The sequence below is a fragment of the Oculina patagonica genome, chromosome 4, assembly GCF_052425735.1.
Source record: "Oculina patagonica isolate OP01 chromosome 4, crgOcupat, whole genome shotgun sequence".
Lineage (NCBI taxonomy): Eukaryota > Metazoa > Cnidaria > Anthozoa > Scleractinia > Oculinidae > Oculina > Oculina patagonica.
Window position 1 is genome coordinate 43,821,375 of NC_135761.1, and position 27,473 is coordinate 43,848,847.

Below are 27,473 nucleotides of genomic sequence, written 5' to 3' on the forward strand. Positions count from 1 at the left end.
TTGTAGTTTTTTAGTTATATTAACAATTACTAATAATAAAGTAACGACAAAGGGCGACGTTAACCATCTTTATACCCTTTTATATCTCCAAAATATCGCTTAAAAGTTCCAGCAGCTTTAAGTTTTTGATAAATTTTGGAAGTGAGGCATTCCACCAGCAATCAACACAATTACTGAATCTTTTGAGCCATGAAGTCTCAACAATTATGCCCCTTGCTTTGATCTAAAAATTCTGTCAAATAGCGAAAATAAAGTTTTACATTTAGAGGCATCAAGCAAAAAATATCTAACTTTCTTAAAGTTATATTTGGAATTTTTATGACCAGTTATTTATAAATCTTAAATCCTTAAGGCCGATTTACACGGTACGATTTTGTCGCATGCGACATGCTTGCGACATGCCTACGACAGGCCTACGACACGAATTGTGTCGTGTAAATCAAACCTACAACTCGCTTATGACTGTCGTAGGCGTGTCGTTAGATTATCGTATGCGACAAAATCGTACCGTGTAAATCGGCCTTTACATAGTTTATTCGATTATTACAAATCAGCTTTGGATATTTACATGACACTCCAATCCAACATGGCGGAGATTTTGAAATGTATGACGTCTTTTTGGCGTTTCATTTTTATTGTTTTCGCTGGTCTTTAATCATGCTTGATTTCAACTGCGATACCAGTTATCTCAGTTTTACAGTTTTACGCTTGGGGTCATTTACTTGCAGTGTTTTCACGGTATCACAACTGAAACAAATTACTGAAATTCTCTTATTTTTCTTGTTACCTCATAGAGTACTCGGTCGTTCTATGATCGTTAATTTACCATAATAAACGACCGTAACCAAGACAATGATTTTACAGCTAAAATTGTAATTACATAGTCGCATATAACAAAGAAATGTTTTGTACTGATCAGTTTTTTTTTTATTCTGTGGTTTAACATTAAGTGATCTTCATTTTATGTCAGGAGTACCTTAGTGGCCGCGTTGCTTTGCATGCTTTTGCCCGAGACTCGGTTCAAGCCAACATTGGAGACGATGGAAAAGCAAGAAGATGCAACATTGGAGTCAATTGACAAACAAGAAGAGTCTGGGAACTTGATCGAAGCATAAATCCAATGATAGTAAGGGAGGATTGGCGCTGGGGAAGAGAAAACGACAAATCATTCACCTTGTGTTTACTCACTTAATGCAGGTTGTATTCAGATAAGCTCAATAAATAGTTTTTTTACAAGTTCGTTTGTATAAAACTCTAAACTGCTTTTACAATCGTTTGCTTCGTTCTTACACAAGACTAATCAACACGAAATGTACGACTTGCGCTGTAAATGGTCGTTACACTTCATTCATCGTGGGACACCCAAGAGCACTTAGTCGGGGCGAAACGAAGTAAACCCGGCAAAAATCGAAAAAAGCCCGGATTTACTTCGTTTCTCCCGGATACTTGAACATTAAAAATGCAATCAAATATTATTTCGTCGTAAAACATCGCAATATCCAACTCTTTCGTTTCTCCCTTTTTTTACAAAAATACTTCAACTGTACGTTTTCATTTGTTCTGGGGTACAAGTGAAATGCGAAAAAATCAGAGTTGGCCGATTTATTTCCAACTTCTTAGCGTACTCAAGGAAAAAAAAGGGTGCGATGAACCGTAAGAGAGGTAGAGATGCCTGTCGCAAACATCCATGTAAAACGATACATTCCGATTCCCTTACGGCTGTAGTGTTTTATGGACAACAGGCAAATTCACCCGCAGAGCACGGCTGCGACTGCTCTAGCCGCCAGTCCCTCGTCCCTTGTCTCTACACACTGCATTTTAAACAAACGTTGGTCCGTCAATCAATTCACGGTTTCAGCCTGTTTCTTGTCTGTGCGCTGAATCCAAAACCAATTCTTTGAAGTCCTCTTCATCACTGGTATCCGGGATCGAAGAATATGGATTTTTCCCCCTAAGGTGAAAACAAAAAATTGAATAAAAGTAAAAAAGCCGATAATTCGACCCTCCTTATATAACCTTACCGGCCCACGGAACTTTCGAAATTTTTTTCCCGTTCGAGACATGTCTAAGAATAAACTTTGAAATGTAGCCCTGTAAATACTCGTGTGCAAACAGAAACGAGGTCAACGACGCGAGTCTTGGAGAAGGACTGTCGAAAGGAAGAACATGAGCAGCAGCGGCATCGGCTGCGGAGGACAGAACAGCCTGGAGGCAGAGAGCCTGCAGCCCAATTCCCCACCAGGAGAAAGGTGAAATGATGATGATGAGATACTCGTGTAATGTTCTGAGAATTTCACCGAAAAATTTCAAAATCAATCGAGTACCAGCCAATCAGAGACACAAAACAGATATCTTTAGAGCTACGTCATCAATATTCTTTAACTATATAGCCTATTTAGAGGTTCACAACAGTTTCCAGCACTTTCCAGCTCTCATAATTTGATGGGTCAGTGCTACAAACCATATTGGGCAACGGTATAAACTGTAAAAAAAAAATCCTTAATTTTAACTTTAAGTACATATAACTCAAAAACGAGTCCAGTGACCCCCATTTTTTTATTATTAAATAATGATCAGCGAATAAAGATACAACTTTTTGCAAAGTTAAAAAAAAATTCTGCGGAATTTCAAAAATTTCTTCATTCGATAATGTAAAAAAAATGGGGGTCACCGGAACTCGTTTTAGAGTTATAGTTTTTAACCATTTATCCAAGACACATGGGCAGAGTCTGAAAACGTCTGCCAGACATTTTCAATTTGTGATTGAAATCTCATGCTTGTATAATATACCACTTTTGTTACTTTTGTGGACTGTTACCGCCGCCTGGTAAGCTCAGTTGGTAGAGAGCCGGACTGCTGTGCGGGAGGTCGAAGGTTCGAAGACCAGACCGGACCAGCACTCGGGTTCTTAAAATAACTGAGGATAATGTGCTACCTTTGTAATTGCATCTGCAAATTGTTAGGGATAAACCGTAGGCCCCGTCTCCTGTATCTTCAGTCTTATAACAGGGGACGTTAAAGAACCCACACACTATTCGAAAAGAGTAGGGCACGAAGCTTCCGGTGCTGTGGTCTGGCCTTTGCAATTGTGTAGTAAATTACAGTATGTGTACAGCGCATTTGAACATATACATATGAAAAATGCGCTATATAAATACATTATCATTATCATTATAGTCATTTTTAACGCAAGTCCATTATTTTTAGGTTTCGGTGAATGTAAATATTTCTTTTGACTATTGACTTTTCGAAGAGATGCTCATGATACTGCCCCTTTAAAGCTAAAATCAAGGGTGTTTTAAACAGGTTATACCGTTGCTTTGGTTACAAGTGACGTCAAGAAAATAACCAAAATTTGTTTATCAATGATTGGGCATTTGTTTGATACCATTTTTGTAGTGGTAACAGATAAATGTTTGTAGCACTGACCCACTAAAGTATAAGAGCTGGAAAGTACTGAAAATTGTTTTGAGCCTCCTTAACAAAAAGATCAAATTTGTCTTACCTTCCCGCTTTAGTTCGTTCCCACAAAATAAACGCCACCAAAACTACAGCCTAAAGACAAACACTAATTTATAAATTATACATTTCAAAATTCCTGAAAAGAATTGAAATAATATAAGAAGGGAAAGAATTATACAGGTAAAACCTTAGAATCTTTCAGAAATAAGGTTAGACAGAAAATTTTCAGATACCGTAGATAACATTTAAATTGGTTGATTAAAGTATATGCCTGGAGATTTTAGAACCGTCTCTCCAGCTTATTAAACATTTACAAAAATAAGACTTATTACTGGTGAATAATCAAGTTTAGTGATATCGCTAGGGCAACAGCTTGGCTTATCAACGACAATGTAGTTTCAGTGAAACACTTTCATTATTCTTGTAACTTGTATGCTTAGAAATGTATATGAATGCTGTAATGAGAAAGAGATGAGTATTGTGTATGAGATATAATGAGCAAGAACTTACCTGAGAAAAACAGATAATACCAAGAAGCTGAATAACAATGGAAATAAAAGTTGTTAAGCCAAACATTCTAACATCAAATTTACACGTCTTTCAGTCAGCAGCTTTTATTGACGTTTTATCAATAGATGAAGTTGATATTGGTCCGTTTTAATGTCAATAACGACGCATAAGATGAATTACTCGTCTGCTATTTTATGCGTCTAGTGTAATAAAGGAGCGAACTATCGGGTGCATGGTGAAATTATTTAGTCCTTTAAGACGCACAAATCTAGGAAGATTCCCTTGACGATTTGTCCGTCTTGTGCCCGTCTTTATACTAAGACGCATATTTCGTTTGATGTCCGCCTGTTATACAAGACGGATCACCGTGCCAGTCAAGTTTTTCTGTAAGTTCGTCGCTCGAGCCACCCTTAAGCTGCAGACAGTTTGTTTGACGCAGAATCCGTGTTGAGATCGTGCTTATACCAAAAAACTTAAGCAGATACACTGAAAAGGCTTAGTTCGTTAAGACCAATTTATTATGCGTCCCTTGTTTAAAACGGCAAATGAGAGTTTGTGAACAAATCAAATCCGTTAAGCACTGATAACAGGTTTATCCTTAAAGGGACTATGTCACGTAGATTTCGCAGATTTTCAGTCTAAACTGTTCTGAAATTAGTGGAAGGCATTTTAACCCATAGAAACATTATCTTTAACCATCTAAAGAAAGATATTACATTAATTTGCGGATAGTAATCAAGCTACGGCTACAAATATCGATTTTTTGAAGACGCGCGGAAACAATTTAATTCCGTTTCCATCCGAGCCATCCGCAGCCAAAGATGCTAGTTAACAGTTTCAGTGCTCTAATAAAGCAATTTCAATAAAAATGGATTATTATTTTTAGGTTTCCTGCGACACAAATATAAACTTTGACCGTTCAAAAATCTGGTAAAATCCGCGACACAGTCCATTTAAGTGCGAGAATCGCACAAAATCTTACCACTGTTGCCCATTGAAATCCAAGGTACTGATCTATAATCCCAGCCAGGGTCGGACCAATGGTTGCGCTACAATATGAAAATAAACGGCGCAATTTAATAGTATTAAACTTGTACGTTTGCTCTTTGAACCAAGTTCATTTTGTGTTCAAGTTACACATATTCAAAATTAACTTTAACGGAACTATATAGAGTGCGCGTGCAACTTACCAAAACGGCAAAAGGTCAAGACGCTTACAAGGAACGCACCAAATTTATGTGGTTGACCTGTTGATTCAGGTCAGGCTTTTCCCACTCAATGCACATTGATTTTTTTTAGCTTGATTTGGTTCCTTGTAGCGTCAAAGTCTAAAACGTTTTAAACAATCTGGCAAGCAGGAGGCACGGCAAGACTTGGAATTCTGCAAATGCTTGAATACATCTAGCTGAGCTATCCGCCTCGCTTGCCCATTTACTTAGCAGATTTCTTTCGTGTGCGGACATTTTTCGTGAGAGTTTTACCTCACGAGGCCTTGACGAAAATATCTATAGTTTTTGATATTTTTGCCTCGAGAGGAAAAACCCTCAACGTATGCGGGCGACGTGAGCTACTTGCTCAGCCAAAAATATCAACTGACCAATAAACACACACAGAATGCACACGTGATTCAACATGGCGGCTTCCAAATCAAACTTGCTAAGCACGTTCCTCACTTTCTACGGTGAAATGTGCAGTGAGTAAATGGCTGATTAAAAGGGCACTTGAGAGGAATAGCTCAGCTAGTTACTTTGGTGTGCGGCTGGCTTATCGTATGTTATGTAACGTGATGTAACGTTTGCACTGTAACTGGCACGCAACATATTTTAGCACTTGTACTAACAACCGATACACTGACAATGACGTAAGTACCGTCGAAGCATGTTTCTAAAATTAATAAAGTCGTTTTTCTTGTGAAGATTTCAACAGCGCTGCTGTTTCCTCGACAGAAAAATTCATTGTGCATTTTTACAGGTTATAAACTACATACCCCAAGTTAACCATGCTGCTGTAGATGGTTGAAATCACCGAACGCGTAGCAGAATTGACAGGCCATCCATTATCCCTATAAACAGAACGGAAAAGATAGAAGATTAAACGAAACTGCTACCAAGGGACCTCGGAGCCGGGGGTCTGGGGGGCTTACCCCCCAAAATATTTTCGAAAAAATAAAGACTTTCTAAGAGAAGAGTCTCAAATGCCCCCCCCCCCCACTTTAAGTCACTAGTCAGCCCTCCCCCCCCCCCCATTGGAAAAATGCTCCGCAGTCTCTGCTCTTTGCATTTCAGAATAAATTTCAACGCTACAAAAACATGACGTTTTACAACGATATTTATAGAAAAGAAAGTGTGAAACTACATTACAATAAATGAGGCCTGGAAAACAGCAAAATGTGCATTCATATGTAAACAGTTTCACTAGTATAGAATGGAGTACGTTTGAGTGTCTAAAGATGGTTTTGTTCTTCCTAATTAGGAATACTTTCTTTGCGACCATCATTGGATCGAGCGCAGATAAAACAAAAAGTCACATGACACAGTTGACGACGTGGTCAGTAGTAGTAACAGTCTAACCAATTTTATTTTCATAGGGCAACCTTACATTTATGAAATTGATACTCCGAAGTACCTTTATTTAGAAACTAAAGCTAAAATTAAATAAAAAACAAAACATTGAGCATTAAAAAAACTGAAAGATTCACAACTGGTAATGTTAAGCCGGCGACACACTTGGCGATTTTATTCGCCGATCGCGGCGAATTTGATCGCAAGCGATCGGCGAAAAAAATCGCTGATATCTGACATGCCAGATATCGGCAATTTTATACGCGAAAATCGCAATCGCTGCACCGGGCACACTTGGCGATTTTCGCCGATCGCGGCGATCGGCGAATAAAATCGCCAAGTGTGTCGCTGACTTAAGTGCCACTCACCTCGTAATTTCCACTAAATCTGGTATCAATTGCACAATGTAAATTCCCCCGAAAAACCCCATGATCGCCATGGATAGGCAAACAAGCGAAACGCTCCTGGAAGCAAAAATGACAACTGATTAAAACGAATGGATTACAGCATGCCGCAGTGCGTGTTCACACGCGACAAAGAGTACGGTGGAACATACGACTATTAACCTTATTCAGACCAGGCTTTTTTGGACCTTCTCAGACCGGGGGGGACTTCGGAAGCCCCCCCCCCCCATGTAACTTCCAGAATATTTAAGCAATCACCATGGATGTATTGTACGTCCAAAACTCTTTCTTTTGGTATACTTCACGTGGGATTGTGACGTCACATCACGTGACAATAACATCATGATGTCAAAACAGCTGCCATCTTGGATCCGCCATCTTGGATTTCACAATTTTTCCAAAATGCCAGAAAGCCACCCAAAATCACTGCAAAGTACTCAAAATGAATAAAAAAATGAAAATGTGCTTTAAACCCGTAAAAATGTAAAAAATAATTCCATTTCAGTTGATTTTTATTAAAAGAAACACGCAAAATGACAATTTTGGCAAAACATGCCTGTCAAAATGCCGTTGCCATGGTGATAACAAGTTCCTGAAACATCATCCAACCCTACCAAAATTGTTGCCAGATAAATTTTAGGAAAACTCAGAAAGTTTGGCAGCGTTTGGTTAAATCTTAAAAAAGTTATAAAAGTTCAAAGTCAGCGCGGGCCTCAAAAGCCCCCACCCCCCCCCCCCCCCCCCCCCCCGTTTGAATAGGGTGAAGCGGGAAATGGCAAGTTGATAGAGGTCAGCCGCTTTATAGCGGAGCTCCGCAAGCGCCGAAGGCGCGCGCATGCGTAGCCCCATACCTTAGAATTTTTGGTAAACCATCGAGCCGGAAAATTTTGGTTGTCACGTGACCGTTCGACCGACCGACCGACCGTACGTACGCACGGAAAAGGACTGGGGATGAATTACTGTGGCAACCCGCGTTTTTTTGTCGCAAAATCGCAGCGTTAAATTCTCTTGGCAAAGAAATTTTTCAAAACGACTATTGTCAAATTCTATTCAGCGAGTCTGAAGGTTAGAACTTGAGAAAAACATATTTATTTCGGTCTCTTGTTATGTCGATATCGACAAACGAGAGTGGAGCAAACTTAACTTCGATTAGACAGGGTTTAAGCGAACTGCGACGGGAAAGAGAGCGAGAAAGATCAAGAGAGAACAGACGAAAACGTAGCGAAGAACAGCGACAAAAAGAGCAAGAAAGGTGCCGACAGAACAGGCAAAGAAAAAGCGAAGAACAGCGAGAAAGAGAATTAACGACAAAGAGCACGGCAAAGAAGGCAAAGATGTAGGGAAGAACAACAGGAAAGGCAACGGAGACAAAACAAGCAGTGTTTTGGTGAAGGTGAGTACGTATTTTACTCGCTTAAAGCTTATGTTATTCCTTAGTTTTGCCACTAGGTATTTGCTTGTGATATGGCTAATGTTGAAAAAATATTACTATTCGTTAAAATTCAATTTTATAAATAGGAGCCTGAGAGTTTGATTCTGTGATATAAATGTCTTTGAGACTGGAAAACAAATGCTCGATGAAAACCGGGCTAAAAGCATTCTAGTTCAGTGTCAGAAGGAGTAAAAACAACATTTCATTTTCCAGTATGTTTGATATGTTTTCTTTCATTCTAGCTGGCACGAATTTTTTTCTACGGGTTCGCATAAAAGCCGATAGCTCAGTTTGTTTTCTATTGTGTCCAGAGAGAGAATGAACCAATCATAAGTCACTTATTGTTTAATTGACCAATCATGAGCCGCTGCTCAAATGTTTGCTCCGTGAGACCAAGAGTCGAGACTCTTGTTTCAGGCTCCTGTGTATGGCCATTTTGTGTTATTCTATAGCTTTAATTTCGGAAAACGGAGCGTAGTACAGCAGAATTTTCAATTCAGTAATAGAGTAAGGTCGGAAAACAATCTCACAGTAAGATTTACCAAGCGTTTGTTGTAGACTCTTTTCATCAAGAAGTGAAATCGAAGCGAGGACACATCTTACAGATGCGCTAAATAAATCCTCGACACTCTACCAAAGAAAAGGTATTATTGATCTTCATTCATAACGAAAACTCTTCGTTGTTTGAATAACGCTCAAAGTGTTTAGACCTGTTTAGATTCACAATAATTCTACGGATGTGTTATTAACTATCAATACTTCAGGGCGACGCTCTATGGACATGCAGTTTGACTGTGTAATCTATGTGAACAAATATTTATGGGGCCTTTCAAGGACGAATTTGTATACGTAATTGGACTACATGCTGTCCAATTTGGAAATAATTTGATGAAAAAAATTCCGAGGGCAGCCAAAATTGGACGAGGCCGTAGGCCGAGTCCAATTTGGCTGTCAGAGGAATTTTTTGAATCTAATTATTTCCAAATTGGACAAGCATGTAGTCCGGTTACATATTAATTATATAGCTTGTAGTCAGTCAATCCAGCATAAACAATAAACTTATGTCCAGACGGGAAAAGCAATCATCAATAGTAGGCATAACACAGCACATGTAACTCACTCGAAGCATTGTCTTCACAAATCAAACTTAACAAAACAGTGCAATTTTATTCACCTGAGTTTGCAAAGCTTGCTACAAAGTGAGTGAAAACACTGCATCAATCAATGAAAGTCGTAAACAAACTCAGTGCAAAGTGTCCGAAGAGCGTAACAACTTCTTGAATCTGACAAACTCCTTTCCACTATCTCGTTCGTACTTCATCGCCGTCTTTTCTCTTCGAATTTCAGCAAAAAACGACAAAGAATTGCATCTAGCTCGTGGCTATGAATATCTGACAGATTTCTTGCTTCGCTTTGCTGCACTTACGTTCACCAAAGTTTTGTACTATTTGAGGTGTTTTGCTCTTGGTTTTTGCTTCGTAGTGTAGCTAGCTCCTCTTCTGACAACGTAGAAAATTTCTCTTTGTTGTTACTATTGCTGAAAAGCTCAAAAAGAATGGAAAAACGTAGCAACTTGCCTCTGAATTCCGCCATTGTCGACTAACAATGCGACAAGTTTACAGGGCTGACGCTATGCTTTGTGCTAATTGGCTAATATCCGTCACATGTTGTTTTTTCTTCGATTTGATTGGCTGAGACAAAAGTGTCCAATTTTTCTTAAATTGGACAGTTTGTGCATTTTACCTGAAAGTCCTAATTGAAACTATCCAAATTTAATCCCAAATTGGACAGTTCTCAGAAATTAAGGAAAAATAGCTGCGCTGACAATATAGGATTTACTGACAGCTATATAATTAAGAGAGAAATTCGACGGATTTTAAAGACATTTGTGATTTTTACGTGTTTGGGATGTCATAATTTTGTTTTACAGTACTGGGAAATCAGTTGCTGGAATCAGTGGAATGTCAAGATGAAAGTGATCGCAGTTTGGAAGAAGCGCCTTCGCCTGAGATTTTGTTATCTCCAACTGATCATGAAAGGGATCCAGTGCAGATTATTCATGATGCAGGTACGTGTAATAAATCACTGCTCGTTTTAATGAGTAAACAAGAACATTGAGAAGCTTGAGAAGCTTAAAATCGGGCGCTTTGCCTTGAAAGGTAGGGTTCAGTACAGCAGAAACCACGAAGCAGTTACTTAAGTAGCACTCAGTCCGACTGTGTTTGTGTAAGTCACAGGGCTTGCATGAGCTGTATTAGTGTGCATAATATAATATCTAGAACGTTGTCGAGATTGCATTATTACTTAATGACATGATGGTTTCAATTTATAAATGTATCTCACACAATACAAATAAACGATTGAAGTAGACGACTAGACAATGTAAAGTTTTAAGACTTAGCAAAGTGCAGTGTATTGGTAATACTGTAAGGTGCGGTTTCACCTGAAGGTCGTGTGCTTTTCGGTATTTTCCAGGCATTGCACTTTGATGGGACAGTACTACAACTGTTTACCGGGGAACTACTATTGTCAAGAAAATGATCACAAATTGTTGATGAATGATTGAACATTTGTTTCATACCATTACTGTAATAGCAATTGATGAAGGCTTTTAGTCCTGAACCAAAGTATAAGGACTGGGAAATACTGAAACCCATTATCAGCCACCTTAAACGGAAATATCTTGTTGGTGTTTCAAGGAATCCAAGGAAACTTCACTCATCCCATGTATCTATGTATTGCGGTATTTTGTAATTTTTTGAGTGATTTTTGGGGATGTTTGGCAGGTGATAGTTTTTTTTAAAAGAATTAGTAAAATTTAGACAACTAAGAAATATTGAAAATTTAATGTGAATTTAACATTGGAATTTGAAGTTAGAAATTGGCAGACGGACACCAAACAGTCCCGTGACATCCTGGAGTGTTTTTGCATGGGAACAACTGTGTGATGATGTTTCCATTTTTTTCTTCAATCCCCACTGATAAAGAACTGTTGTTGGTGTTATGTTGGTGTTATCACATGTCAAGCCTTTAACAAGGTATGAAAGAACACAAGGATTTAAATTATTCTGGTGCTCAATTTTTGCGTAACTAAAATTAATGTTACTCAAATTCCTGATGGATTCTGTCTTAAACTGTTACGAGCTTAGTATTTCCAAATTATTGCATGTCAATGTAAGGCAAGACAAGACATGCCTTGGTTCTTATGTAATTCTCTTAAAAACACATAAGATATTGACTATAATTTTGTCTGTGCTATGGCAATTCACAGTGGGGTGGTCTTGATGTGTCTTTAACTTGTAGACTGGACTGGACTAGTAAAACGAGGACTAGTAAAACGCGGACTTGTAAAACGCCTCTAGACACTTCGAATTCCTTCGCCACAATCATCTTACGGCTCTCTTCAATACATAATGTCTCAAAAAAACAGTAACCTCAGAAAGAAGTCAGAAGCAAATAAGGTCTAAAGACCGAATTTGAACATATAACGGCAAATGTTCTAATGTCACGAACGTAGGAGTCGTGTAGGCCCGTCACCTTTATTTACCACATACTGCCCCCGAATTAAAACAGTACCCTCAGAAAGAAGTCAGAAGCAAATAAGGTCGAAAGACCGAATTTAAACATTAAACGGCAAATATTCTAATGTCACGAACGTAGGAGTCGTGTAGGCCCGTCACCTTTATTTACGATTGACTGTTGATTTCTGGACGGGCCCCGTTCTACCTCGTGCGAGCAATACAAACGACTGCACTCAACAGACGTCAAGTAGTGGAAAGAAAGAAACATATGCACACAACTCATAGCATCAGTCCCGTTGTTTTAGTAGGGGTTTGCAGAACGAACATGTGCTATACTACAAAAACATCTCCACGCTAAAACAGACCATAGAGTGCTCAAAAAAGCTAGAAATATGCCGTCGAAGAAACACACAAGAGCTTCAAACACAAATTGTTTCGCTCGCTAAACCGTTTAGTTTTATCCGATTTCCAAGTGCTTGTTTTACAAGTCCGCGTTTTACTAGTCCTCGTTTTACAAGTCCGCGTTTTACTAGTCCCCGTTTTACTAGTCCGCCTTTTACAAGTCCGCGTTTTACCTGAGTCCGCGTTTTACTAGTCCGCGTTTTACAAGTCCGCGTTTTACTAGTCCGCGTTATACTAGTCCGCGTTTTACAAGTCCGCGTTTTACTAGTCCGCGTTTTACTAGTCCAGTCCAGTCCTCTAAATACAGTATGCCAAAACTCCCCGCCCTCTAAAGATAAGTCCTTGACGGTTCTTGTCGTTTTTCGGTGCCTATTCATCTTCGGCATCTTTCTCATCCATCTCTCGTTCTGTCCTGTGTCTTTCATCACACGAAAGAAAAGCTGATTCTCAAAAAATCTGCCACAAAAGGAAATTGACAAAAACAATATGAAAACCATATATCGAAAGTTTCTTATTCTAAAATTTTATCATACGTCTTAATTCAGAGCTACAAAGAAGTTCCTCCTTTTGAGTTATTGATACTGTTCTTACAGTACCTCTTTCCACTAGCAAAATTTTACAAAATTCCTTCGCGGCGAAAAGGTAGCGCGAATCCAGAACAGACTCCAATCGAGAGTGGGTTAATTCTAGATTACTATTAATTAACTATTACAACATTCATTTTTAAAATAGTTTCCCAAGCCGACTAAGCTAACTAAACGTCGAGTGTATCTTTCAGTAAACAAAACATGCCGTTATGACGCCGGAAATCCAGCTCACGCATACTATACCCCGTGACTCACGCAAACCTCCGACTTACGTGCTACTACAGTCATTCCTTTCTAAACATTTTTTTTTTGACCACCACCGTACCTTTCTACCCAAAAAACTCATGAAACCGCCCGGTTTTAACCTGTTTTAACCTTTCAAAAAGTAGAGCGTTCGAAACTAAATAAGATCCGTAATCACAAACAACATACAGCCGTTTACCAGCACTCTTTAAAACTCCTGAAACCCTTCAAAATCAGGCAAAATAAATCTTTGAAATAACCTTTATCAATGTTTCTTATTTTTTATTCAGTTCTATAAAATGCCTTTCATACACTACTGTCAAACAAAAATTTCAATTTCCTCAAAGTTTCAAGACAAAAGAATAACAAATATTTCGTGCACAATGTAATTTGATTAAGCCAATATTATCACGTCTAAAAATACTTCAAGCAATTCAGTGAAAACCCGTTTTTTTTTCGTATCAACGAAAACCACTTTCGAATAATCAATACATGAAAATAACAATAAGATCAAAAGGAAGAAAGGAACCTTTCTAATTATTTGAAGACTTTCAAAGCCGTGATATTATGCATCCAATCCGCGATCCGCAAAATCCAAGTTCTCATTTTGAATTCCATTTTTTTCAGTTGATACCTTTATCCAACTTGTGAAAAATTCCATTCAAGTTCCTATTAATACTGTACATTCCCAATGTTTTGCTCAGGTCTTCAGAAGCGTCTTACTAACCAAATCTAAAATAATTCCAAAACATGCTGTACAAACATTCTATTCTTTGTGACAAACGACTTGACGACCAATTGTTCAGAAATGAAACTCGACACAGTTCTTGCTAAATAAAAAAAAAGTTTTACGGCGGAGTCAGGCTCAAAAAATATACCGCAAGATCACACCCCCATTCATAGTCAGAAACCAGCAAACCATCTAGTTTGCTAAAAAAAACACTGCGTGACATCAATGACGTTACCTTTTTCATTTACAAAAATAACTTTAACTTGTCAAAGTAAGTGCAATTTCACAATGGTGAATATCAGTACAGTATGGGGCCCAGTTCTCGGCCGGGTCCAGTTCTCGGCCACTTTGTGTTTAACGCGTTTTTTCACACTCCAGTTGAATCAAAAGAAAAAGGTATTTCCTTCAAACGATAGACTGATTCATGTGCTTTAAGTATCTTGAGTTTGATCGTTCAATTCGATATAGAAAGCTCACACGTCGAGTTTACGCGGAGGTAGGTGAATTTGCATTCCCGAAAAAGTTGTTTGTTTACGGCTCCAAATTCATGGATGTAGTTAAATTCGTATTTTATCCAAAAGCCCCCACCATAAGAGCTAATTTTTGGCATGTGAAACGTAGAATAATTCAGCTTTCTGATTTAGTTAACTTTTCGTTGAACCGTTGTATTTTTTGGTCTTAATTTACTTCGAAATTTTTTCTTGCGACGTTTGCGTATTTGCCAGTTCTCGGCCACCCTGCTCGCTATCACAGCTTAGCGCTTGGTTTTATATATAATTTCATCTGCTGCTGCCAGAATGAAAGAAATAAATGTTTTAAAAATAAAGTTCAATCTTATCTCTAAGTTTTGAGCTGACTCTTGTCCTGTCTATTATTTATACAACACCTAAATCTTTCAAGACCTTTTCACTGCAAAATAAACCATCTAAATGCACGGGTCACACAATGCGGTTTTGCCAGAACCTGTACATAGGCAACTAGGCGCGTTAAAATCCTTCTTTTCTAAAGTAAAACAAAGCATCATAAAAATAATTTGGGATCGATATAGTATAAAAAGGTTTACAGAGTGATTTTATGACTGTGAAAATTAATTGAGCATTTTTTTACAGATAATTACGCACAAGCTTTTTAGTGGCCAAGAACTGGGCAAAGGTGGCCGAGAACTGGGCCCACAAATGGAGCTTTTATTTTTATTATTGCTCAGGCAAATTAATTTTTGACCGGTCGATAGCTTTACACCAAAAAGCTGAATAATGTAGCTAGCTCTGGGAGAAATTTCAAGTTCCTGCGGTTCTTTTGAGGTAAGAAATACAAGTTTACGTCAAAAGTGGCCGAGAACTGGGCCAAGGTGGCCGAGAACTGGGCCCACAAATTGAGCTTTTATTTTTATTATTGCTCGGGCAAATTAATTTTTGACCGGTCGATAGCTTTACACCAAAAAGCTGAATAATGTAGCTAGCTCTGGGAGAAATTTCAAGTTCCTGCGGTTCTTTTGAGGTAAGAAATACAAGTTTACGTCAAAAGTGGCCGAGAACTGGGCCAAGGTGGCCGAGAACTGGGCCCACAAATTGAGCTTTTATTTTTATTATTGCTCGGGCAAATTAATTTTTGACCGGTCGATAGCTTTACACCAAAAAGCTGAATAATGTAGCTAGCTCTGGGAGAAATTTCAAGTTCCTGCGGTTCTTTTGAGGTAAGAAATACAAGTTTACGTCAAAAGTGGCCGAGAACTGGGCCCCATACTGTACTTTGCCCCGTAAGCTTTTTTCTCTGTCCTTCCGCCGAAGCAAAAAAACACAACCTGATTACACATTAACCCAAAAGTCGACCAAGTGTGCCTGCAACGATTTCCTGTCAAAACTAAAATGAAAACCATTGCGGTATGCGTCACCCGTAGCGGTTTTGTAGCAACCCCAAGCTATCCCCGTCTTTTTGGCCGCGCCAGGAGACTACGCTCTAGGACGACCAAAGGGTAAACTATAAATCGGCCACGCCCGATTAATAAACATCAGTGCTTATGATATCTGTTTCATCTCCCAATATACTAAAGACTTTACATGTCAGAGTTTTGTTTATGTGGATTTAATACATTACTGAGTCCCAGATAAGCTTAATTTAACTTGTTTATATCAAGTTCAGTTTTGAAGTTTGAGAAATGTCAGATACATGTATTTCACAGGCTACTAAGTCTTTGGTTCTAATGTTTTGTTGGTTTTATTCAGAATTTAACAGTAAATGTTAATCTTGTTGTGGAACTTGGAAAGTGCACACAAGAAAAGTTAATATGCCCACTGAAAGCTAGGATTTTTTCTGAGTTAATCCCAGTATATCACATCAAACAAAATCAAACAAAATTTTCATTGAATTTCATCAAACTCACTCAAACTTCATTGAACGATTAAATTCCATGTAGTTTCAATTGGTCATTGAGTTTGTTTGTGAGTTTGATTTCCAAACCAAATTGAACAAAATCAAAAGTCATCATTTGATTTAGTTTGCATAAGATCAGAAATCAAATTTTTAGCTATACTTCAAAATAAAGGAGGTTGCCTATTTACCGAGTTAGGATTTCGAGTTGGATTTTTTAGTTGGATTTTCGAGTGAGGATTTTCGACTCAGGATTTTTTGGCGAAGCAAAACCCATTACAATTATTGAAAGCTAAACGTAAACAGGCTAAACTGAGTGCATAGTATGCTAACCGAAGTGAATAGTAGGCGAACAGGTGTGCATAGTAAGCTAACCAGTGTGTATAGTAGGCTAACCGGAGTGCATAGTAAGCTAAGTGGAGTGTATAGTACGGTAAGTGGCGGAAATCTTGAAGTTTTGCTCGTTTCGGTGATTTCGTTTCATCCTAACTCGAAAATCCTGACTCGAAAATCCAACTTGAAAATCCAACTCGAAATCCTAACTCGAAAATCCAACTTGAAAATCCAACTCGAAATCCTAACTCGAAATCCAACTCAAAATCCTAACTCAGGAGTTAGTTTGTCTCAAAATGAAGAACTTTTATACATGTATAAACCTGACAAGCCCATAAAAACTTATTTTTGGTCTGGAGAAAAAAATGGTTCTTGAATAAGAGTGGACATGGAATCATATAATCTTTGTCTTTTATTTGATATAAGAAACAATAGTTAATCCTTGAGAAATTTAATAGTGAGGGATTCGTAATCATGAAAATTGCATGCGGAAAATTACAATACTCAAAATCCAACCAATAATAACTCATACTAGTCACTTCTGTGACATTATCCAGTCAAAATACCGTATTCCAGTAAACAAGAAAACAGGTCGGCAATCAGTAAAGCAGGACAATACTAGAGTTCAGTGTGGTAAAATACCCATTGCTAACTCAGTGTGTGAATGTAAAAGAAAGGGAAGCCAAAGACCCGATGGCAGAATTAATGTTCCTGTGAAAATAGAGACAATTTGTGGGCAGCAACAAGCCAGGAATAATCTGGCATACACTACAATCAGAAGAATCACTTATGCTAACATTCACGAAGTCTTACTGAGAATGTAGTATTGTACCCTTGGTAATGTCAATATTAAGATGATTCATGTTGCATCAGTTAATTAAATCCAGGCCAAATCTCTTTCCCATGGTAAACGATTGTTGAGAAGATGTTTGGAACCCTGGGTCTAAATACAACCCTCCAAGTTTATTTTTTACCTTAGTGGCCATTTAGCTTGCCGTCTTATTGTTTTAAGTCACTGAGAACGCTACGTGGGTCTTGACAAGTCGATGTCTGAAACTATTTCAGGCGACAGAGCATTCCATTTAGAAAAAAAAAAATACATTTCATCGCATCCACAAACAGACTGACTTTGTTAGAGCCAAAGGCATTGTAATTTTCGTAGATCATTCTGTTGCGCAGATGTCAATTAGTAGCTAAAAAAACTGGAATGTGTTTGAAACTAGAAATAAATAAATATTTGTCTAAATAGAGACGTGAAGGACTAGAAGCGAAACTTCTTCCGAATGGCTTAAAAAACTTTAGCGACTTCGATACAAAATGCTTTCAAGTTAACTACAAACGACAGACAAATAGGGCAAGGTAGAAAATAAGACAACCATAGTTTACGACTCTTCTACTTAGAACCCTTTAAAAGAACAATAGCGTTACAACCTTCAAAAATGGTCAAATTTCTTACCTTTTAGATAAGCGTCCATTTCATCCACTCTCTGTGTTTGTGCAAGCAGACCGAGAGCCAATGTTTTCCCACCCGTTGAGTGCTGACATAACCAACAAAAAGGCAAGGATTAATATGGATAAATTTTTCCGTTCTATTTATGAATAAATTTTATGATCCAGCGTTTCCTTAGAACCATTTTATTTATCGCAACTGAACTGCCAACATTCAATAGCCTGGTAGCGGTGGCCCAACAGAACGAATTTCTAGTTTTGTTGATTCGCTTTTGCAACCTCTCGCCAAAAAACAAGAGTCATACATCAAAGACACCACTCATTTTATAAGCTTCATTATATAAACTCCACTTCCAGACAATGCGGTTCTAGTTTCTTTAGACGTTTGATTACTCTTCACTAACATTCCTCAAGAGATAGGAATTAGTGTTGTTTGTCAATATTGCAAAGAGCATTGTCAGTCGAAACCTCCTATCCTAACATCATTCTTGGGAGACCTCATGAGACTGATCTTTGAAGAAAACTCCAAATTTAATAGGAGAAGCCACGAGCCAAGCGGCCCACACTGCGGAGCTTATCCCGGTTTCCGTAGCATTAAGCGGCTAGGAATATTTCTACTCCCCCCTGAATGGGATGCTAGTCCATTGCAGGGTTCCCCCCCAGCATTATGTCGCCGGTACCCATTTATACACCTGGGTGGAGAGAGGCACTATGAGAGTAAAGTGTCTTGCCCAAGAACACAACACAAGTGACCCCGGCCGGGGCTCGAACTCGGAACGCTCGATCCGGAGTCTGGCGCACTAACCATTAGGCCACCGCGCCTCCCATTCCAAATTTAATGACAGACATTATTTATAAACGGACAAAATCGCTATGGGTACTAAAAAAGCAGCTACTTTAAGGCAGCCCAGACAAGCCTATCCTCTGAAAAAGATTTGTTGATGACATATCTTCAGTGTGGACCTTTTCCGAGCAAGAAATCAATTTTGTATGACTTTGCTAATTTATTCCACTCCACTATCAAATTCACGCATGAACTGTCATCGAAAAAATGTTTTCCCTGACACTAAAGTTTTCAAAGAACCACGATTCACTGACAGAAAAAAATGGATGTTCGAACTTTTCTCAAGCCTCCAGAAACTTTCCAATTTGATACGCACTTTTCTTCGTGTCACCCTCTCAGTGTAAAAAAGGAGTTTAATCAAAGGACAAGCTTTGCGTTTACTGAGAACAAACTCGGTTAAAGAAACTTTCGAGTTACGAAAACTAGAATTTCTGACTCGATAGCTCGAGCTAGGTTTCCCTCGGGAACTCGCCGATAAAATATAAGCCGAAGTTAACTTCTCATCACGAACTGAGGCGCCGCAAAATAAAACTGTAACATCTAATAATGTTTTGCCATTTGTCACTACTTTCAACCCTGCTACTTCGAATCTTAAAAAAGTTCTCATGAAACACTGGCATCTCATAACTGAGAACCACAAACTCGCTCAAACATTTTCTTAATCCCCAAATTGTCGCTTATCGGAAGGACAAGACTGTGAAGGACATTTCAGTCAAAGCGAAATTTCCTTCGACTATTTAACAACAATATTTGGGAGTTACATACGGTAATTGTCGAGTGACAACAATACAAAACAAAAATTAACAAAGCCAATCAAGACAGTCCTATTCCGTGCATAACAAAAACCGCACGTTTGTTCCAAGTGTCTCAAAAAAAAAAAAAAATAAATAAAAACTGTTGTGAGCCACCTTAAGTACACAAGTGCAGGGGCTCCTCGGTTCCTCGGTCATTTCATTTAATTAAGGAAGTAATATATAGATTTAGGCAAGCCTAAAAGCGGAGCTCCCCGGTTATACTGTATGCCCTTTACATGTTTTTTAAAATGATTTTTTATTCATGTTATTTTCTTTATATATATCTGATGTATCCTTTTTCACCATGAACAACAGCACCAATTAAAAGTAAAAATAGTTGATCAATCAAAAGATGATCATCTAGCAGTTTGTGCATAACCTCCCAAAGATAAACTAGTATAAACTCTCAAAGATAAACTAGAACAAAGAAAGTGTTGCTCTAGAAAATATCCATACACCCACCATAACTGGTATGTAATAGCTGTACATAGCATACAACTGGAAAGTTTTGCATGTAGCTTGTCCCCCCCTCCTAAACGGGGGCCCTATTCGATGGAATGGTGGAACAGTGACAGTATTATTTCACGATACCAAAAATAACAGCTTTCTGCTAGCAAACGGGAGTAAAAGCCAGCGGCAAGCAAAATAGTGGCATTTATCATTCAGCCAAATAGGGTCCCCCAAAATGATAACACTATTTTCCCTTTATATGAGTCCCTTTGTCCTTGAGGGGTTTCACTTTGCTTAATTGCATGTAAACTAAGAAAAATTCTGGAGAGGCAGAAATACTGTTTGTTAGTCCTAAACTCAGGTATAGTCTGTATAGATTGTTTGGCAAAAATTTTACCATGCATTTGCTTGTATATAAAACCATGCAAGCATGAGCAATGGCATAATTAGTTCTACTGAAACAGAAGGCTTTACAACAAATAACTGATCTGTGAGACACACCCACAAAGCAAAATAGCTGTGTTCAATGTTTTATTGTTTAATGACTGAGTTTGGTTTTGGTGAAGTAAAAATTTGCCTATGAACAACACATATTTCATCAGTTAATTATTGTATTGCAACATGTGATATTAATTTAGAGATTGATGAACTGTGTATCTCATTATCATGATTACTGTTCTTCGCAGTGTGCGCACTGGGAATTAAATGTCTGGGTAGGTAAAGCCTGCTGTCGAGCCAATTTGCTCATAAGGCTGGTGAGTAACCCAGTTTCTGAAGCATTATTAAGCGGCTAGGAGTATTTCTACTCCCCCTGGATGGGATGCTAGTCTATCGAAGGGTTAAACCCCCCCCCCCCCCCCCCAGCAGTAAATTAGCCGGTACCCATATATAAACCTGGGTAAAGAGAAGAACTATGAGAGTAAAGTGTCTTGCCTAAGAACACAATGCAGTGCCCTGGCCAGGTCTCGAACCCGGACTGCTCGATCCGGAGTCCAGCACAATAACCATTAGGCCACCGCACCTCCCACAAATGTTTGGGTAGCCAGATGACTTTTATATTGTGTTATCAGCGATCCCTTAAGAAATACGTACATGATTGAACCTTACCTGGCTCTATTTCATTAACTTTAAAATTACACCTGACCACATAAATTGTATTTCACACAGAGTACATAAGTATTAGTTGTACATGCAATGAAGAAATAATATAATATTCTGATTGTTCATTTATCTCTCTCTGTGTCTGCAACTCTCTGTGGAAATTCTGCTACTTGTGTTAACCCTGAAAAAGGGAAAAAAGACAGATACAATTTTGTTGATGATCGTTGCCATCAAATGAATATTTATAATTTTAATTTAATTTATTCAGAACATTATACAGATACATAAAAAAGAGAGTTATTTTTCCAATTTTTGCCTGGGCCAGGGAATGTGTTGGGAGATATGTTCAGAAACAAAAAATCCTTTCGGAGTGAGTGTGTCAGCATAACCTTTTTTGACCTACTGAAGACACTAATAGTGCTATCAATAACACCTGGCACATGGCGGGGCTTTGATGAATGTTTTGGGGTGTGAAACACCGGCTTAATTCAAGAGTTCCTTACAAGATGATGTGTCTTTTAAGACTCTTATATTTCTCTCTGACAGGTGCTGTTGAAAGCACTGTGATTAATTCCAGGAAAGCTTACATATTCTCCCCAAAACTTTTATCAGGGATGTAGTTAAGAAAACACTATGACGGCTCATCAACAAGCCCAGCTGGCTTTTCTGGCCTAAGCAGCTCTAAAAGTTTTCTAAGTCTTTGTATTCATGTAAAATTTTAGCTGAGTTTAAGTTCTATTTCTACATTTGCCTAGTACCACAACAAGACAATTTATGTTAAGTTAGGGCTTGAGCTTATTAGCCATTAAGGTTAGGTATTAACAAAAGGAATCCAAACACAACGGGTCAATTTGCACTTCTCCCACAAAATCATTACAAGTATTCCGGTATTTTTTTTCAGGTCAGGTAGCAGATCTTATTGGGTCTTTGCCCTCATACCCCTCCCCCAGCCATTGCATGAACAATGAAAACATTTAAATTCTTGAACAATAAAAACACTTTATGTACATGTGCTGTTACATACATGTATAAATTGTGTATATTAAATTCCTTAATAGAACGAGGATTTTAGGGAAACATCAACTTACCAAGGGGTTAAAACACATACCATTTTTCACACCCAAAAATTTTACACTTAAAAAACAAGTTCCATGCACTTATGTGTCACAGAGCTTCTTTAATATCTAGATAAAGAAAGGTATAAGCTGACACTAATGTAATGATTACCTGCATCACCACGTTCACTAACTGCATCCCTTGACTGTTTTCCCGCACACTGAAAACAAAATTTACACATATCAAAAACCTGTAAAATTCTTAACTTGCATCCTGGCAAAAGGTATGGAAATCCTAACATAGCAAGTTTTAGAATGACAACAGATTTGCCAAAATTGTACGAGTCACAACCTTCAAGAAAGCAATGCTCATAGCCATAGGGCTCAAAAAAGTCCCCTCTGGTTGTCTGGGGCAAGTAGATTTTTCTGTCAAGCAATTACTTTTTCATGCCTGTTTGCGTAATAGGTTAAAAGGCCCAGGCAAGTCGTCTTCATGTAAATTATACAGTCACAAGTTTACTAAGAAACACAATCATGCACTGTCCAAGGCAAGCAAATTTTGAGAGCTGCTTGTTGACCACAGGGCAACCTGGAATTAATTTTTTTCCAAGCTCTTATCCTACATTTATTATAACTTCAGGATCAGTTTGGTTGTTATAACATAAAAAATTTTCATGATCTTTCACATAACATTTTAGAATTTGTGCTATATAATTATTTTATGTACGGTATTTATTTGATTAAACGCCACAGCGTTTATTAAATTTTTTTCGTGATTTGAGTGTGGCGTTTATTAGAGGGCGGCATTTATACGAGGGCGGCGTTTCTGATTTAAAATTCAATTTATTTGTTGTAAACAAGGTAGTATGGTAAATGAATATTTGAATTAAAAAAAAAAAACAGAAACATGTTTTAGTGCAAAATCAAGAAAAATATTTTCAAGAAAAATATTTTTTTGGGCCTGCTCAAGCTTGGTTATTACTGCATTTGCTTTCTGAGCCTGTTATTGGAAAGAACGCTGCATCATCATGGTGCTGCGTTTATTTGAGGGCGGTGTTTATTAATATTTCTGTTCTAACATGCGGCATTTATTCGAGGGTAGCGTTTATTCGAGGGAGGCGTTTTATCAAATAAATATGGTAAGTTATAAAAAATATGAATTAACCAATCAGTTTATTCCGAGAAAGGCTGTTATCAGATAAGAAATACAAAACTTTCACAAAACGTTTTCACTCATAATATTCATATGATAAAAAATTAAATAAGGAAAACTACGCAAAGTTTTCAGTGAAAAATAACAGAGGTCATGGAGAAAACTATATTTCGCTAAGACTCTCAGCTACATGTAGCAATGTCCCCTATATTGCATCAGCCTCGACCACATTTTTTTTTTCTTATTAACAGCTTTTATTTACAGTACATCACGTTACAAAACATCACACGAATTTTCGCAGGAAAAAAAGGAAAGGCCATCCCAATAAAATGTTTCGTTTCCCATCGCCCGACCGACCCATTTTTTTCAAAAAGTAAAAAAAAAAAATTGCAGATTCACTAGTCAAAGAAGCAAGTACTTTAATTTACAAGCACACGATCTTGTTTTATCAACAACAATTGACATTATGCGATGTCCTTGCCTTTAATTTTGATTAAAGAAAGAATAACGGAAATAACGAACGAAATAGCCACCTTTTCGCATTCGTAACCGAGGCTTTCTTCCTTCAAGCGTTCCATCTTTTTTCTTTTTTTTTGCCCGACCGACCAACCCACCATTACAAGAAATGAGGCGATGGGAAACGAAACATTTTATTGGGATGGCCAAAGGAAAAAAAAAAAAGAAGTAACATGTATATACGCACAAAAGATCTAAATTATTTACATATAATGCATTCAATAAGCTATATACACTGTAAGATGAAAGGTTCATTAGCACTTAAAAGTATTCTCATTAAATGTATTCTCAGGCATGCATGGCTTTTCCTTTGCAAAAGTTTCTAGTGAAAACTGTGTTTTATGGGGGTACAAAGATTTCAATATGCACCAAAAGAAGGAAGAAAGCCTGGAAATCCTTCTATTTTGGGGTTCACTTCTTTTGTTCTGCAGGTCCATATGAAATACCTGGCCACAAGAAATTAAAAATATTGTTTTGTGTGGGAAAGGGTATAAACCAATGATTATAGCACAGATTTGCATGTAAATTCTGTTCTCTACTTGTTCTGTACTCTTTCCAACGTTTTAAAGTGGTGTGTTCTTCCTACTTCGGTGATTTAACTACAGAATAAACAAATTACCGCGGATACGAAATACCAGAAGTAAGGTATGCTTTTAATACAACTCGTGTTTGAGACAAAACGAATTTCACTAAGGCTATGTCCTTGTTTTGACATACCGGTACACGACTGAGAGCTAGAACCCAGCTTCGTTTAAAAATGATGTATTAGATTGAATGCTAGTTAATCTAAATAGCAAAGACTTTTCTAATCTGTTAAAAAAATGAACATCAATAATAAGCTTAAGCTTACCTTGTTTTCGTAAAGGAATGTTGTCTTTGAACGTCTTTGCTTCAAACTCACCAAGAAGCTTGGAAGATTAACATCCATTTCGATCGGTCATAATCTTTACTCCTCTACTGACTATGGTTGTCATCGCCGGTGAAACGAGGGATATACAATGTATCCAGAAATAATTTATCTGTAATAAACTGTCTTTAAAACTGAGTCCTTCGATCAATCGAGTCTTCATGCTTAGGATGCTTAGTGAACTCATCCGTACGCTTGGTAAATCGGCATGCTGTGAGATTGTTTCGTGACTTTTGACTCTGAACCATTTTCAAAATTCTGCTGTTAACTTTGCTGTTTCCCGAAAGCTTAAGTATAAACCAGAACATTTGGCAAATCAATCCATGCTCAAGTTTAAAATAAGCTCGCTTGGAAGCATATATTAAATCCAGACGAGCCGACAGCCAACAGCGGACTTCCCCAAGTTACTCTCCCCTTCATGTAATTCTATGATTTTTCCCGCCAAAAGACTCGGGTTGCCATCGGAGCCTAGCCCGTTCCCAGGCCTAATCCGTGCGTACGTACTATCGGACGTACGCGACAACCAAAATTTCTCGGTTCGATAGGATACCATTTGCCTGCCTATGGGGCTCCGCACAAGGCGCCTTCGGCGCCTTGGGAGCTCCGCTAAAAACTGTTTTAAGTTTTGACGATGGACCTTCTCTACTAACAAATGAATTACTTTTCAAATGATCAAACAATTTTTATGGCTAAAAACATTACTTTGGAAATTTTGACCGATCGATTTTTCTGGAGATAAGTAAATTTTGACCTCGACCAGCAATTATATTTGGACTTCTGCCCGCCGTTTCAAACATTCATTGTCATTTTTTGAAAGTTGCTGGGTTTGCATCTCGCTAACTGGAATGACATCTGGGTCTATTTGTTTTATCTGCTTATGCCTATTTTGCTGTGCTTAATCTTAATGCAGTACGTTAGTTGACTAACCGTTTAGAACAGCTGTATTCCCGCTCACACTGGGATAAATAGATTAAATGTTCAATGCAAAGCCTCCTTACATACGCATCAATAAAGTGGCAATTTAAGTGATTTATTTACTAGTGGGTAGGACAAAGGAACATGTTTTTGACTGATGTTATTGATCCACTTTTTTTGCCTGTTAAATCTGCGGGACCTTAAAAAAAGCCCTGAATGCTTTAGAGAGGAATATTAATGACCTACTCTTGTTGACGATTCAGGGGATTTATGATTACATCAGTTCGCCGTCTTATTAATTCTTTCCTTCGCTGTCGCTATTTCAACAAACGTTTTGTCGTTCGTCGCCATTTTAAGGCCGTGTGTCCGGTTTCTGCTATGTCCTGTTTAAAGGCCGTGTTCACGTTTATCATATGCAGCATGCAGTAAGACAAATTCAATTTCTCACCTTCTCTTAACTGCAAATCGGGCAGCTGTGTTCAGAATCCAAATTAAAAAAAAAATCCGAACATTGATCCGCACTTTATTTTTAATAAGACGAATGCATTCTTGAAATTGACTAACTAATTCAAATTTTAAATAATCATTTCATTAATGCACTCTCAGAGTGGGGTACGCTTCACTTGATGCGACTGTAAAAGTACATAAAACTGTAGTTTTTAGACTGCAATTCTTAAGAGTTTCTACTCAAACAACTAGACCACTCGACCTCGTTTTATATAAGCTCGGGCTCGTTTTCTAATTATTAAATAGACTCAATTGGTAGCGCGCGCAAGTAAAATCGACGAAATTGCAAACCAAAACTATAAATAAACAACTTCCACTGAACTTTAAGAATGTTTGATAGTTGGCTCTGTTTGGGCTTCGCCCCTTCTTAATTAACAGCCGATAAAAACCTCAAGCCTGCCATCTGATTGATATAAGTCACTCTGAACGCAAGGAAGGTTTTGGCAAGTCGATGTCTGAAAATATTTCAGGCAACAGAGCATTCCATTTAGAAATATTTACATTTCATCGCAGGCCACAAACAGACTGATTGTCGAAGATCATTCTGTTGCGCAAATGTAAATTAGTAGCTGAGATTAAACTGGAATGGGATTGAAACTAGAAATACATTTCAAACAAATGTTGGTTGAATAGAGGCATGGAGGACTAAAAGCGAAACTTCTTCAGTATGGCTAAAACGACCTTTAAATTTCAAGGTTTTACGACTACGTCTGCAAAATACTTCAGGTTAACCACAAAACGGCCCAGACAAACAAGACGCTGTAGAAAACTGATAACATGACCATATTTTAAGACTGTTCTACTTATAAACTATTAAGCCAGTTTTTCACTAGCGACGCAAGCACAAGCGCAAACACGCAAAAAGGACAGATTTTGATCCGTGTGCTTGTGCTTGCCGCAAGCACAAGCTTCAAAATGCAATGCGCCTGTGCTTTTGCTTGAGTGGAAGCCGTTTTCACGGTGAAATAAGAGTTGTTATCCTTGCGCTTGTGCTTGCATCGCCAGCGAAAACCAGGCTTTAAAGAACAAAATCGCGTTAAAACCTTCAAAAAAGGTTCAAGCTCTTACCTTTAAGATATACGTCCGTGTAAATTTGTTGGCGTAAATTTGTTCCTGCAAACAGATCAAGAGCCAATATTTACCCACCCGTTGAGTCCAGACAGAAAAAAAAAAGAACATAAAGACAAGTATTGATATGAATATTTTTTCCTATTTATGAATAAATTTTAT

General features: G+C 38.0%; 1 protein-coding gene and 1 long non-coding RNA gene across 4 annotated transcripts; both read right to left on the reverse strand.

The window, feature by feature from the left end:
* Positions 1-914: 914 nt before the first annotated feature.
* On the reverse strand, positions 915-27,397 carry LOC144652645 (MFS-type transporter SLC18B1-like). 3 transcript variants are annotated; one of them, XM_078512723.1, is made up of 8 exons: positions 27,312-27,397; positions 18,009-18,090; positions 6,902-6,997; positions 5,960-6,034; positions 4,955-5,021; positions 3,973-3,999; positions 3,506-3,555; positions 915-1,951 (listed from the first exon to the last, which is right to left on the reverse strand). In XM_078512723.1, exons 3-8 carry the CDS (start codon positions 6,970-6,972, stop codon positions 1,855-1,857), a joined length of 387 nt encoding a protein of 128 aa, XP_078368849.1. In that variant the 5' UTR covers positions 6,973-6,997; positions 18,009-18,090; positions 27,312-27,397; the 3' UTR covers positions 915-1,854. The 3 variants fall into 3 exon arrangements, with proteins under 3 accessions (XP_078368849.1, XP_078368850.1, XP_078368848.1); XM_078512724.1 differs by lacking the exon at positions 18,009-18,090 and having other exon boundaries at positions 27,312-27,386; XM_078512722.1 differs by lacking the exons at positions 18,009-18,090; positions 27,312-27,397 and adding an exon at positions 7,196-7,400.
* LOC144652669 (uncharacterized) lies at positions 21,190-25,186 on the reverse strand. The gene is made up of 3 exons (XR_013570582.1): positions 24,765-25,186; positions 22,418-22,466; positions 21,190-21,371 (listed from the first exon to the last, which is right to left on the reverse strand). It is a non-coding gene; the product is annotated as an uncharacterized LOC144652669 (long non-coding RNA).
* Positions 27,398-27,473: the final 76 nt, after the last annotated feature.

What these genes read in the sequence shown, in the direction of transcription:
- LOC144652645 (XM_078512722.1), bottom strand. Translation starts at nt 7,281, where the DNA reads ATGATGTTATTGTCACGTGATGTGACGTCACAATCCCACGTGAAGTAT. An exon ending in GGACGTACAATACATCCATG is followed by an intron (nt 6,998 to 7,195) that starts GTGATTGCTTAA and finishes TTTTGCTTCCAG; the next exon opens with GAGCGTTTCGCTTGTTTGCC. An exon ending in GTATTATCTGTTTTTCTCAG is followed by an intron (nt 3,556 to 3,972) that starts GTAAGTTCTTGC and finishes GTTTGTCTTTAG; the next exon opens with GCTGTAGTTTTGGTGGCGTT.